This window comes from Protomyctophum bolini (genome assembly GCF_963924005.1).
Source record: "Protomyctophum bolini genome assembly, chromosome: 10".
Taxonomy (NCBI): Eukaryota; Metazoa; Chordata; class Actinopteri; order Myctophiformes; family Myctophidae; genus Protomyctophum; species Protomyctophum bolini.
In genome coordinates, this window is record NC_137871.1 from 40,288,362 (window position 1) to 40,303,166 (window position 14,805).

At 41.8% G+C, this 14,805-nt stretch overlaps 1 protein-coding gene across 3 annotated transcripts in view; it reads left to right on the forward strand.

Annotated features, from left to right (window-relative positions):
• rab28 (RAB28, member RAS oncogene family) overlaps positions 1 to 12,512 on the forward strand; it is a 42,105-nt gene extending 29,593 nt beyond the window's left edge. For 2 of the 3 annotated variants that reach the window (XM_080774761.1, XM_080774760.1), the window contains 3 exons: positions 4,923 to 5,026; positions 5,356 to 5,433; positions 8,998 to 12,512. In XM_080774761.1, coding sequence (XP_080630887.1) covers positions 4,923 to 5,026; positions 5,356 to 5,433; positions 8,998 to 9,090 — 275 coding nt within the window. In that variant the 3' untranslated portion in view covers positions 9,091 to 12,512. Of the gene's footprint in view, positions 1 to 4,922; positions 5,027 to 5,355; positions 5,434 to 7,910; positions 8,013 to 8,997 lie in introns of all 3 variants that reach the window. The other variant, XM_080774762.1, reaches the window with a different exon arrangement.
• The last annotated feature ends 2,293 nt before the right edge of the window (positions 12,513 to 14,805 follow it).

Below are 14,805 nucleotides of genomic sequence, written 5' to 3' on the forward strand. Positions count from 1 at the left end.
TTGCATCAAATTTACATGTTCCGGTTCTAAGAAAATAAACATAGCTCACTGTCAATAATAGCTACACTGTTAAGGTCTAATAAAAATGTACTGGAGTAGCGTTTCCATTCCCTGGCCACTTCTCATAAGTCACTGCTGAATGACTACACAGTGTCTTATGAGTCCAGCACAGATGGCTTATTCTTTCATATTTTACTTAATTCTAGACCAAAGATGAAATTACATTGACTCTATTTTGCACATGCTATACTCCTCAGTAACCTGTGCATTATACCAATGGAAATTTGCATTGTTAACATTGTTGGAAATGGTACAGATATTTTTTAAATGCAATGCGACTACTCCACCATGCAACTACATTATACGATCATATCATATGTTAGTAACTAAATCCTTTATACTTAAAAAACTAATTCTTAGTTGACTGTGCAGGTCTGCGCTGTAATTTGGTCTGCTCTTTTTTCCCCATCTTTTTCCCCTCTATACCATATCTCTTTGCCAAAAACAGTAGATCTTTTGGAAAGCGTTGTGAGCTTGTAGATCTGCTATTTCCGATTGTTCCCCCAGAATAGCGATGCTAGGGATCAAGTGGCTAAGTACTTAGTGTTGTATATTGTCTACTATAATAGTTTTGTTGTATATTGTCTACTCTACTACAATAGTTTAGGTTTTTATGAAGTGTACAGATTTGTACAGAGAGAGCTATACGATTCATTTAACGCAAGGCCAAAGGCAGCAAATGCTTCTTATTTCATAACCCTCAAGTTTTTATGAGCCCTTTCCATGTCAAGTAAACCAGTTGGAGCCTAATAGTTTAAATGTGTCACATTAATTCATATAAAAAATGTTGTTACCTTTTTACTGGCCACTTTATGTGTTTTAAAAACTGCAGTCAATGTCTAAATTATTTAAACATCACTGTGTGTGTGTGTGTGTGTGTGTGTGTGTGTGTGTGTGTGTGTGTGTGTGTGTGTGTGTGTGTGTGTGTGTGTGTGTGTGTGTGTGCACCTGATTTCTGCTTCGTTCAACATGCCCAGATGTTTAATGAACTAACTGAAATGCCCCTGCTTTGTGCGAATCTTTTTTTCTGTCAAAATATACTATCTGTTGGTGACCTGGTGCGATGCTTCTTTGGTAGGAAATGCATTGTGTGTGTGTAAACGGGGTGGTGCTCACTGAGAAGGGCAAATCTGGAATTACTTTCGGCTTCCACTTTTTGCATGTTATATCAATAGGTTGGTCATTTTCAGTCACAGCGGGCATTTAAAATGAAATGAAAAGTTTCCACATTGCTGACATGCCAATTTCCTATGATCATGGGAAATGGTGGGATGATAATTCTCTACCGCAGTGAAATTGTTCTTGGGGCTGGAATTGGCATTTTGGTTGACACGGAGGTGAAAGGGAGGGACAGCCTCACTTCTAGGGTCTGGAAGACATGAGGTCATGTTGGAAGTGATAGGTGCTCCCCTGGGCTTGATTAGGCTAAACTCTGTAACTTTAGTGGGGTATGACCCCTCAGACCCCGCCCCACTAACACCAACACCACCCACATGCACACACACAGACCAGACATTCCACCTTCATCGCACACGATCCCCAATGTACCAACTGCTGTTTAGTTTAAATGAGGCTGGCGGCAATTAGCTGTGCTACGTCAAGCTCGATAAAGTGTTCCACTGGTCCCAGGCTGTGGACTGGACCCCGTGGAACAGTAACTAGGTGCCTATGTTATCACAGTGTGTTTTTATAAAGCCATAGTATTGGGGATCACTGTCCCTGCTTAGCGGCAGTCGGGAATCCAGCCTGTCGTTTCCAGAGCCATCACGTCTCCTCCTGGGGCACTTGAGATTAGTTGGATCACTTGTCGAGCCAGAGATTTATCATGCTCAAAGCTTTTATATACTTCATATATCATTTGAATTCAACATTGCCTGTTGGTATCCAAGGTGCACATCAGACATGAAGTATATATGAAGATCACCAGATAACCTTGACAAAATCAAACTATATTTTGGATAAAATGGGTACACTATTGTGACTAATAACATATTGTGGCAATAATATAACATTTTCAAACATAAAGAAATAGTCTATGTTTGCTATTAAAAGGGCTTATGTGATTAAACCAGGAAAAGGCCACACCTACGCCATATATACCATCCCAGATCTATTCTCATATCACAATATTGATATATTATTGATACTTTGCCCAAGTCTACCTTACTACTTACTGCTGACTCTAAACTTGTCAGTTACATCAAAATAGCCTCCCACAGTCTTTCCTATTTTTTTCAGGAAAGTGCCTGGCAGGGGCCAAAGTAATCAGATCTATGTACCACTGAGAGGTTTCTGTCCACCAAAGTGCTAAGTTGACATCCCCACAGACACTTAAGTTGCGAAGAAGACCAACTATAATTCATATGCATCCGTTTTTCCCCCCGTTCTGTTGTCAATTATCTAAAAGGCCAAGGCTATAGCAAAATGTACCAACTATTTACAGTGAAACTCTGATGTATCCCACAGATATTAATCTCTAAGACTGTTTTCTTGAAATCCACCACAGTGACAGGCAGACCTTTTAAATAAACACCCGCGGTGACCGGAGAGGGAGGGCTATCGTTCTTGACGAGTGATGATCCTTTCCGCTATCTCTATGTGCTCGGAGGCCCAAACAGTTTATTTTGTGTTTGCAGTTACTTCCTAGGGGTAGTTAAGCTGATGTACAGTTTTGACAGAAACGGAGGGAAACCAGATCGCTGGACGAAGATGGTTTGGAGCTGATAAGTAAAAATGGGTACATTAGGGAGAGAAATGGAGCAAACCTCTAAAACGGTGGGATTAGGCCTTATATTGGGTTCACCCAGACAGATGCCACATGTTGCTCAACGCTATTATGAGGGATAATATATGCTGATGTTTTAATGCCTGTAGGAAACCCTAGAAATGTACCTTTTTTTTGGGTACCGTAACTGTAACCGTTTATTATTTCAAGTAACTCCTAGGGTATGTTTCTCTGTTTCCTACAGTATAGACATTAAAACTTTAAAAAAAAATTGAATATTAAAATGACATTTTATGCATTTAGTGGTTTTCCACATTGCAAGCTCTTGTAGTTTTTGAATGCTCCAAAGTCCTAATGCAACTTAGATTTGTGCTTCAGTAATTAAGTCATAATATTTGTTATCAAATATAATCTGTTACAGTTTATTTCTTACCTACATTGTTGTAAATCAAACCATTAGATTATTCAATTTCAGCAGCATAAAACAATTATCAAATACAATTTCCATCTGTCTGTCTGTCTGTCTGTCTGTCAATCAATCTCTTTTAGCCCATCCCCCCCTCACCCTCTTCAGGTCTTACCTTTCGCTGGGGCACAATTGTAAATAAGAATCTGTTCTTATTTTTGTCTTGCCCGGTTAATTAAAGATTAAATAATAAAATATTGCTTATAGATGGCGATGCCAGTTCATAGTCGCTTTAATCCAAGTTCATGTATTTGGTTACTACCCAGCCTTGATGGTAAACCCACCATTCTTCGTCTGCTCCCGGACCTGCGTGTTAATGTTGGCTAATCTGACTGTGACATATGATTGATAGCCCCTCCCAAGTGTGCAGGATCCAAAGGATTAGCACTGTTTACTTCTAGTAGCATGCTGGGTACCTCCGCTCTTAATGACTGGAATTAATAACCTGCTGACGCCTCCTAGACAGCCATGTTTATGTACGGCCAGAGACGTGACAGTCTGCTGTGGACATTGAGTACATGTAAAAGTGTCTGCCCTTGACCAGAAAGGTTTGTGTTTATAAGTCACTTACGATGACGGTAATATTCTTTTTAGGCTAAAAATGAGTCTTTCCAAACATCTTTTTTTCTTTCCCCCCCCCCCCTGCTCTCAGCGGATTAGCCTTTCACATTTCTGGGTCATATGACTTATAGAGTTATTAATAATACCAGAGCTGTGCACTGTTTACATTTTTCCCTAGTGCTGTATCTTTCTCTGTGCTTCTCTCTATTCCTCTCTCTCCTTTACTCAAACGTACACGTAGTCGTAGACACATAAACACACAGGCGCACACACCGAGGGGCATGAGAACGGGGTAAAACACTGACAGCTTGAATGAAACCTCACACAAAGAGTAAAACTGGGGGGCGGGAGTGAGAGAAAGGCAACACCATACAGTAGCAACCACCTCCTCCCATAGACGCCGGTATGCACCAGATACCGGGCGTGGCCGCTGTGTTGCACAAAGCCCGAAAATAAAGAGTGAGGCTATTGCTTTCAGCGGCAAGACCCCCAGGTGACCTTCCCCAGCGACCCCTGCATGACCCCGTTTCGAAGGCAGGAGAGACGCAAAGCGCCCTGGTATCATCGAACGCGACGTTGTCCACAATGGCTAGAAAGGAAGGCAGTCATTGTGGCGTGCGGCAGTAAATCACAGCCGCCGTGACAGACCCGGTTCATTTGGCCCACATGTGTTCCCCTCGCAGGCCTGCTCCAATATGCCAATATGACACTAATAGTCAGGTTGCTTTTCTCCACCTAGCACCGTGACACTTGAGGTGGCCTGAAGTCTTTGGTCATCTATGCATTGTGTTTTAACTACCTCTCCGCAGCTGGGCGGTTTGTTTGTTTCAGGTCAGGTAGAGGTAAGGGCTAAATGGCTCCGGGGCAGAACTGTACGAGTCTGAGGCTTACGCTGTGGAATGTGTCACATTAAGCTTCAACACTGCCGTAGAGGTGGGAATGGAGATGCAATGAATTGATCATCTCTTCAATCCCCCGGAGGGGGACATCATCTGTTATCTTTTGTGTTCTCAACCTCCATAGGTGGCAGTCGGCTCCGTCTATAATGCTCTTTAAACAGAAATGAATCCTGTGTGTGTCATTCCCTGACGTGCTGTGTTTTATCCACAGTCGACATGGAACATATGAGAACGGTGAAGTCTGACAAACACCAGCGCTTCTGTCAAGAGAATGGCCTCATCAGTCAGTTTGTCTCCGCAAAGACTGGGGATTCGGTGAGTATTGGTTGAAGTGTTTGGAAGTGAAATGGGGAACAAAACATGTTCCCCATTATCATTTTGCATTCTCTTGAGTTGATTTGCATTTGGTCGGTAATTGTGTGGTTCATTTTGTTATCTATTTTTGTGCAGCATAAGCGCAGCTCAGGTTCTGTTTCCGTCCTTTCAAAGTTCCCACAGTGACACAAAATGTAGAATTGTTAGATTATTGATAAGTGTAATGATACAGTGTAGTTTTCATGCAGAATGACCATGATAGAAATATGATCCTGTAACTCGGGATCATCCACATTCGATTAATCCACTCTGCTTCTTTTTTGCCTCAGGTGTTTCTTTGTTTCCAGCGATTGGCTGCTGAGATTTTGGGCGTGAAGCTCAACAAAGCAGAGATTGAACAGTCTCAGGTGAGACAAAATTGTTTTCTCGCTCCCACCAGTTTTTCAAGTAGCCATATGCAGCAGTTTGTCCAATTGTACCTTGACGTAAATTAGTTTTATTTATTTCAAGTCCATTTCATATTTTATGATGAAGGTTTAGAAAGTTAATGAGCTACATGTTGGATGAAGTCCCCTCCTAACTGAAAGGGAAAACTGCTGTTCTGTTACGATCACTTCTTCCATGGTAATCCAAAGAATCAAAAGAAAATGCCTGATTTATTTGAGGCATGAGTTATACTACAATATATAACTGGCGGACAAATATCATGCATCAAGAAATACTAACATGAATATTGTTCTTTTGTTGACACCTTATGTGGCAGATCCGATCCAATCCATAACAGGCCTCTATGGTGACAATGGCTGGCACGTTTTGGAATTCATCTGGCACTTTGACCTGCGCATACGAACGTTGGCTTCCTACTGAGCCTCTAACATGATACATGAAGGTTTAAACGTAAGGGGGGGTCAGAGGGAGTGTGCCAGCCGGGTCAGTGGAGGTCACCACACACTGTAAAGGACCTTCTGTTATGTAAACATGGCATGTTATGTCTGACTCCTGTGACGGCTTACCTGCCACTGACGGTGCCCATCTGTAAATAGACCCACATTGACCATGTTAGTGCGTGAAGCCAGGGGTCAGGGGTAGACCATCCGTAGGTGAGAAGGTCAGGATTTCGCCGTCTGATTTATTACGTTTATCTCCCCGCTGATGTGCGCCCCGGCGAAGGGGGTCTCCGCTTGCCACCCAGGCCAAGCTGCCCCGTGGTGGCAGCAATGGGATTTATAGGGTCACTTCCCCCAGAAACATTAATCCTGGCTCTGATATGACCAGTTGGAGCCACGCTGGCTGGGCACCGCCTGATGAGCCCAGGGAGCTAGGGAGAGGTCAGGACCCCCCAGAGAAGGGAGAGGACCATAGGGAGAGACTGGACACATTCTCAAGCCTCCCCCACCCCTCTCCCATCACCCAACTCCTTGCTGCATTTGACAGGGAATGACCATTGACCAATGAAGAGGTTCGTCTCCTTGTCCTCCTTGACTCTTGTCGTTGATGGTTGCCTTCATAAAGCCAAGTGCTTTAATCCGTGCTAATCAAACCGTATGAGTGTCTGTATCCAACCTGCCAGTCAAGACCCGGAGTAGACCAGTCAAATCACTTTGTCCGCGAAGTGCAACATACGACATTGATGCAAGAACATTTTGGTACATTATGACGAAACGTTGCACATGTCATGGACAGCGGGACCTCCCATTTAGTCCAATAGGAGGGGTGTGTGTGTGTGACACTTTGAATTGGCATTAAGAGGCCGGATTAACATAAGAGATTGTCCAGTCAAGAGTCAACATTCCTTGGCTCTGTCACTGTTATGTGTGCAGCAATGACATACTGACAGTTTCATGGAGATGGCGATCCGAGATGGTCACAGCTCTGGTTGGAGAAGGGTGTGTGTGTGTTTGTGTGTGGAGGGGAAGCAAAGCCTGATTATCAGTTGTCAGGTTCAGAGAGCTGAACATGAGGGTCTTGACCCCCGACGAGATCATATCTGCCTAGGAGCCCTCTCCATCATGGTCCTCTGTCTGTTGGATCAGATAGCGGGGCGGCGGATCACTCAGTGGCCTCCACACCAGGCTTCGGCAGCTCGTTAATCAGGCAGCCAACCAGGGCCTGGCTTTCTGCCCTGTGGTCTGTTCGCCACTGGTTTGCTAGTCTTTGAAATGCAGAGTTGCTGTTAGCTATTACAGTCAGAGTCTGTCTGTCAGATGACCTGACATTTTGTCCCAAATGTTTCTTGTATTGCTTGTCGAATGAAAAACGTCTTACACTTATAAGACTTATATACAGCAAATATATCTATTGCATGGATATCTTAAGTGATTATCTATATTTGATTTGTTTTACGCCATTCCATCAACTTCATAAATCACCAATCCACTTTTTATTATTCATGGTATTATGTGACCTATAAGATATGTTAAAATTTTAATTTCCTCCATTACATGTATTTTTCTTTTCGCTCAATGATCCTTTTGTCTCCCAGTCCCTTCCATCAACTTTTCTATGGTCTCTTCACCCGTACGGGTCCATTTTAACTCTTAGTTCATTAACCCATTCTGACCTGAGATCAGATTCATACGAGGTTTCCACTGGACACAACACTGGTCTGATTAACCCATTCTGACCTGAGATCAGATTCTAAAAAATGTCAGTCGTTCTTCGATTTTTCAAAAATAGCAGCTCTATGAGCTTGTAGATCTGCTATTTTTCAATAGCTAAAGCATAACATGATGCTAACACCAAAATGGGTTCCCGTTCAGAATGGGTTAACTCTTAGTTCATTAACACTCATGCTTGTTCTGTTATTGTCTACCTTTGTGTCTGTTTTGGTTTTATATCACTGTTTTCATCTCTTTTCCCACCATCTTTCTTTTTTTGCACTCAGAGGATTGTGAAGGCAGAGCTGGTGAACTACCCACAGGATGAAGACATTAGACCAGATAACACTCAGAGAAGCAAAATATGCTCTGTGCAATAGTTTTGAAAAGTATGTCACTCTGTGTAGAACATAGTTGCACAGATATATTCCGATATATGTGTTAGTCTGTTAGTGCTAAATAAACACTAGTTTCATTCTTGAAAGTAGTTCAAGCAACATGAGCCAAACCCTTTATATACCAACCAGAGCCATCTAATAGAAGAGTTATGATATTGAACGTAACTCTGTCTATATCTAAGGCTCTGATACCAACCAACCTCTTGTAGAAGTAAAATGTATTTCAGTGCATTTTGAAATGTATTTTGAAAGTAGTTGTAGTAAATACTGTAGACTAGAAATAGCAGCAACATGAGCCAAACCCTTTATATACCAACCTACCTCTTGTCGAAGTAAAATGTATTTCAGTGGTTGAATTAAGTGTGACCCACTAAGTGAGTGTTGGACCTCTCTGAGCTTAGTGCAGTGCCCTCTCTTTCACCTCTATCTAGCTCTTGATTACCTCAGACCAGCAGTGCCCTATCATTTAGTCTTTGAGGGCCATTGGCGGACCCGTTATGTGACTGATGGGCAAACAGTGACAGCAGTTGTGTAAAGTCTAGTTCAGACCAAAGATTCAGGACGAAACAAACCTGTTTTAAGCCCTTCTTACGAATGTCATTTGTCCAAAATGGCTGATCTACAAGCTCACAACGCTCCGTGCATGCGATGCGTTGTGAGCTTGAAAGTAGATTGTAATTTTTTTATATTATGGAGCATGAAATAAGCATTAGAATGCTACTGAGATTTATCCCGAAATATAACATCTGGATAGTAGTTTGCCATATCGAGGCTCATGGGGACCCAAGGAGGGCCAAATAACCTTGGCTTAGAGAGCGTAAAGACAACAACACAGTCCGCTTTGAGTGAAATTACTTTAAGGCACTCGTGCGCTTGATAACATTTCTGGATCCCCATTTGGACTGAGCTGTTCTTCTTCTGATCATAATGGATTCATATTCATTCTGTCTGTGTGATCTCTGTGTGTGTTTTCCAGCGTGTGGTGAAGGCAGACATTGTGAACTACAGCCAAGAGACTGTGGCCAGGACAGTCAACCCCCCGCGCAGTTCCATGTGTGCGGTGCAGTGACACTTTATCGCTCCCCCCGCGCTCCTTCACTCCTGTCATTTCACATCCCCTCACTTCTGGTCCCCCCCCCCCACACACACACACATACACATACACACACACTTTTGTATTAATATACTTGTGAGGACATCAACATTTTAGGACAATGATTTTATCAACGTCAACCCTAACCTAACCCGAACCTCACAGGAAGCCACGGGTGATTTTTAACCTGTAGCACACGAAAAGCTGAAACACCTCGCTAATACCACTGGATAGCACTTTTGAGCAGCGACACACACACACACACACACACACACACACACACACAGAGGCCAGGGAGGAGGGCTTGTACAGTACAGTACAGTACAGTACAGTACAGTACTGTACTGTACTGTACTGTACTGTACTGTACAGTACTGTACAGTACCACTCACTTCAGACTGACTCTTGACTGTAGGACTGTTGGTATGTCTAACCAACGTATGCACCCCGTCACAGTTGACCTGCAAGCTTTTGGTGCACGTCACTGATGCACAACTATGTATAAATCAGGCATAGTAGTTCGGGAGACCTACTATGCCTGAAGGAAAAAGGGAATGAAAGATTGTGACATAAAGTTGGAAAGTGAATTGTCGTTTTATTAGTGACCTTTGATAAGGTTCTTTTTAGAGTTCACAATGCAGTTTACAACATACTACAGTGGTAATTTAACAGGTTTCCAACCAAAGAAATATAACTAGTGAGCACTCTGCTCTAACCATGAACTGTTACAGTGTGTTTTAAAGGATATATGGCAATTTGGCAAATCAGAGAAACAATCAAAGCGAGCTCAACATAACCTTAATTCACTACCTAACCTAACAAACACAGAAAATAAGATTACAGAATTGGTGCTATGATAAACTAACTACTCTAACATAACCTAATCATAGCGGGTTACAAAAACCAAAAGCATTACTTCTTACAAACTATAAATCACTCGACATAACATTGGTGGTCAAGTATATAACACCCCCTAAAACTCTTAACTCCTAAACCTAACCTCTAAATGCCTAATTCTAACTCCAAATTGAATCTTTTCCTAATTGTAAGCCTAACTCTAATACTAAGCCTAACCATAAAAAATACAATAAACTGGCATACCAGGAAAATGGTCCTCACAATATCTATTTGATTTCTCAATTATTGTGGGCCTTTACATTTGGCCTTCACAAGTATAGTAATGCAAGCGTGCGTACACACAACACACACACACACACACACACACACACACACACACACACACACACACACACACACAGTTGTCAGTCAATATGTTGAAACTTAACTCAGTATTTTATTTTGGGGGGGTGTCTTGGCTCAATTAAACAAATTAGGGACGCACCGAAAGGGAAATTCTTGGCCCGAAACCGAATACCAAATATATAGGCAAAACCTAACTTAAAAAATAATCACTATTATAGGTCCATAAAACATTTATTTTGCTCTTTTGAATGCATTAATTGCATACACTATTCGGTGATATATTTTCTGCCTATATTTGGGCCGAAACCGAATAGGCCAAAAATGCATTTTTAGCCATTTTCCGCCGCATATTTTCTGTGGACGAATATTCGGTGCATCACTAAACCAAATACTGCAGAATGATCTCCTGCTATGTTCTGTGTATTTGTTTGTAGGACCAGCTGTTGATCAGATTGGCTTGGGCCCAGACTGATGGCTAGGATATTTAGCAGGGATGGTGTACTGAAACTAAGCCTTTTCCAATTTACACACCACTTTCACCATGTAGTTATCTACAGTATCAGTCTGTTGACTGTTGTAATATATTCTTGTGAAAGACCATTTGATTGTACAACACGTCAATGCTGGTTTTACCCTAAGGTGGGAGACGTGTGTCACAGCAGTCAGATAAATGCTTTTACATGTTATTTCTTTTGCCATCGTTTGTTGGTGTATCTACTGTTGTACTGTCTACAATGTTTGGATGTACTACAAAGTGACACAGATGTCCATGCCTACCAAAATCCAGCCTCTCACTGTTCCTTTAATTGGAGGATGAATCTCTCCCGTTAGTCCGACATACGTGGCAGGTTAAGACTAACCGTTGGCTTCCGTGCGCTGTTTGTGGTAGGGTTGGTAATGGCGGATTATTGTCTAGCATGGAACACGTGAATTCCGTTTGTGTCCGAGCAGGCATGGCTATTACACTAAAAAGGATAAAGATGAAGGGAAAATAGACCTTTTTATAGTACAATGATGTTTCAAGTTTACACAATAATCAACACAAACACTTTATTTTAGAACACACCCAAATCAAATCATATTATGGCGTGCATGTTCAATCAATAATGCCATCAAAGCAAACGGCATAAACAATATTAGTTTGCCTCACACAAGTTAGCGTTCTCTTGTATCATACCATACTCCTTGTATTATTTCCCACCACGGAGTAACCTCGCATCAGACTATCCAGCATATCCACCTCGGAGGACAGTCAAGACGGGCAGTGTCGGTAGGCCAATCACAGGCAGGCGGGGCGTTACCATGTCTATGCTCGGACACAAACGGAATTCGCGCGCATGCGGAACACACGAAATGTGGAGAAGTGGGAGCAGGGTGATCTCTCATATGTTGGTGAGAGCTCTGTCGTAGAATCTCCATGTACTCTATAGGTCCCTGACAGGGAATGTTTATAAAGTGGTTACCAGTGGATACAGAAGACATGCCACCAATTCTGAGGAGTGAAAATCCAAATAAAGTTTGCAATCTTAATATGATTTCCCAGACATTTTTAGCCCTGCTATGAAAGAGGCTCTAACAATGACAAGATCAGTACATAGCAACAACTGCCTCTAGCGCCACCCTTTCATTTCCGAATAGCACATTAATGCTTTCTGGAGGATGAACCCTACCCATTTGAGGGACTGCTCATAAGTCCGACCTCCCGTTAGTCCAACCTATGTGGCTGTTTTGTGTGACCACCAAATGACCTTTCCCCTAGCCCCACCGTCAGGCCAAAAGGTCAAAGACAATATCTCATAAAATGGGCTCATTGCATACTGATTTTGGTGACCCCATTGTCTACCATTTTCTTCTAGAGAAAGACATGTCGATCTCTTCCTTTGTCTCACGCTGCCTGTATGATGGCATGTGCTTTGTAACCACTGAAAACCATTCACCAAACTTGGTCACCCTTGGTCAGCCTGTATTGATATGTGTCAAATGGTGACATTAAAGTATTATTGTGGTCTCCAGTTTTATATAAGGGAAATACTACACGTTTTAGCTGCCAGAAATGGATATCTGATTTTTATTTGCCAATGTGCGGCTTACTTTAGTAGTGCTGTATTGTATGTAAACTGGATAGTGTTATGTTTCATAGAAATGTTTTGATTTCCCATTCTATTAAATGATTTGACAATTGTTTTTGAACCGGAGAGGAAGACATCTTTAACTTTATGCTTTCTCTGGATGCTTTTTTCTTCCGCTTGTCCAACATCTGCAGTAAATTAATTATATAATATCATATCATTATAATGGTGTGTCTCATTGTCCTACAATTATTATTGACAAGTGAAAACATTCCTCATATCTGAATTTACTGATATAAATATCAGTAAATAAAATACTATTATGTATGTTTTATGTGTATTTTCCATGTTGTGTGTGTGTGTGTGTGTGTGTGTGTGTGTGTGTGTGTGTGTGTGACGTCCTTATGGTGAGGGGGTAAAAAATGTATGTATGTATGTCACCAAATGAGGAAACTTGAATGTGAACTTGAGCGGCTGAAAAAAGATGCCAAGGCATGATACTGCAAGCCAAGTAGTGGTCCTTCATACAGCCTTATTCAGCTGTCCATTAGAGAACGGAGACGGTTGCAATCAAGAACACGTATGGTATACAAAAAGTGTTTCATAGGATGTCCACTTCTACAAAGCAAGCTTAATTGCCTAGATATATGGGGAGAAGAATTGTCAGAAATACACAATTATATTTTTAATCTATGTAATTGTAGATTGTCTTTGGACCAATGGTGTACAGAGGTAGCCTGGCTTTTTGTATGGCCAGACTCGTATCACACTGGAGGCATTCTTTTTGTTTTTGCCACCGGCAGATTCGCATCTGGCCACTGCGAGGCTATAGGCTAGTACAGAGGATGTCAATATTGGTACCTTTTATAATGGCCTTATTCCAGTGTATTTATCTGAATATTAACTTACTTAGATAAGTGTAAATAAAGGTACAGCAATAAAGCACTGATACAATTTCTGGTTCTACATTGACTGTGCTTGTATTATTGCGCTATGAAAACACTTTTCTTCTTTTCTTGCCAGTTAATACAGTGGATTAAGGTCATTGTAAAATAAGGTGTGAGCCTTAAGATTATTTCACTTGGAACAGAATACTGTCAAGAGTACAACTTGTGAAAAATGTAGGGTAATTAGAGAACGTAAGAGAATGTAAGAACGTACAATTAAAAATTGTGGTTTGGTAGATATTTTTGGTCAACACAGATCCGTTTGTAAATAAAAAAATGTGACTTGAGAAATCAAAAAGACTGTTGTGCTGTTATTTAAGGGTTTCCAAATCCGTTATTGAAATGTGGAGTGAATATTGTGTGTTGCTGTGGTCTGTTATAGCAGCTATAAATTAGCTCTTGCATTAGGATTGCATCATCATATAATAAATTTAGTTTGAGGAGTATTGTTTTATCAAAATACGAATGCGTGTGGAGTCGGACATGCTCATAACTCAGCCATTGTTCGTCCTAGTGTTGTCCAAAGTTAAAAGCAACTGTGCGTGAGCCTATAGGTTTCAAGGCCATTTTTCACCTCAGGCTGATAACACAAACCAAAAGAACAGGCCCTCTGGGCCTCAGGAGAATGGAGGAAGATGGAACCGGGCCTGCAGACTATACAGTATGAGGATACTGCATGCTGAAGGATCCATGTGTTGAAATCTAAGCGTCAGAACTGAAACATGATGACCACACCAAAGATCCCCTCCATACAGCCTAACTTAAGTCTCTAAAAGCTAATGAGCCACCTGGCTTTTGTTCAGTAAATCTTCATTGAAAAAGGCTACTAAATCCACTCCGGACAGACGATACAAAGTAAACGCCTTTATAAATGGTTGTAAGCTGTATTAATTAATCACTAAATAGTTCCACCTTTTGTCGTTTCCACATAACTGTAAGAGGGTCTTAGTCTCAAGTTTGACCTTTTTTGCTGGGTCAGCGTCACCGAAACCAACCCCTGGATTTAGAGGGATTAGGAATGGTTTAATGCCACAAAGAAAACGACAATATACGCTATATCTTTACGAGACAATGAATATTACACAATAAGGTGCTGTTTGATGTGTGTCGTGTGTGAGATTAAACAAGCTTAGTCTGTACTGTAGGACAGGTATAGGTCACTGACCTTGGACTAGTTTGCAGACCTGGCTCCCGGGGTTCATAATCATTAGGCAGTGGTTCTCAAACTTGGGGCGCAGACGTTGGTCTGATGTGCAACAGTCCGACACATGGCTGGTGGTTAAGACTCACCCGCGGCTCCCGACATGCGTTGCTGGTTACGACACATGGATGGCCGGTTAAAACTCACCCGTGGCTCCTGACATGCATTGCCGATTAAAACTTGTGGCCCCCCTGTAAGGTTAGGGTGACAGTGATACCATAGCTAGAGCACTAATCCAATATGTCTCTTTGACTATGGCCCAAACCACACC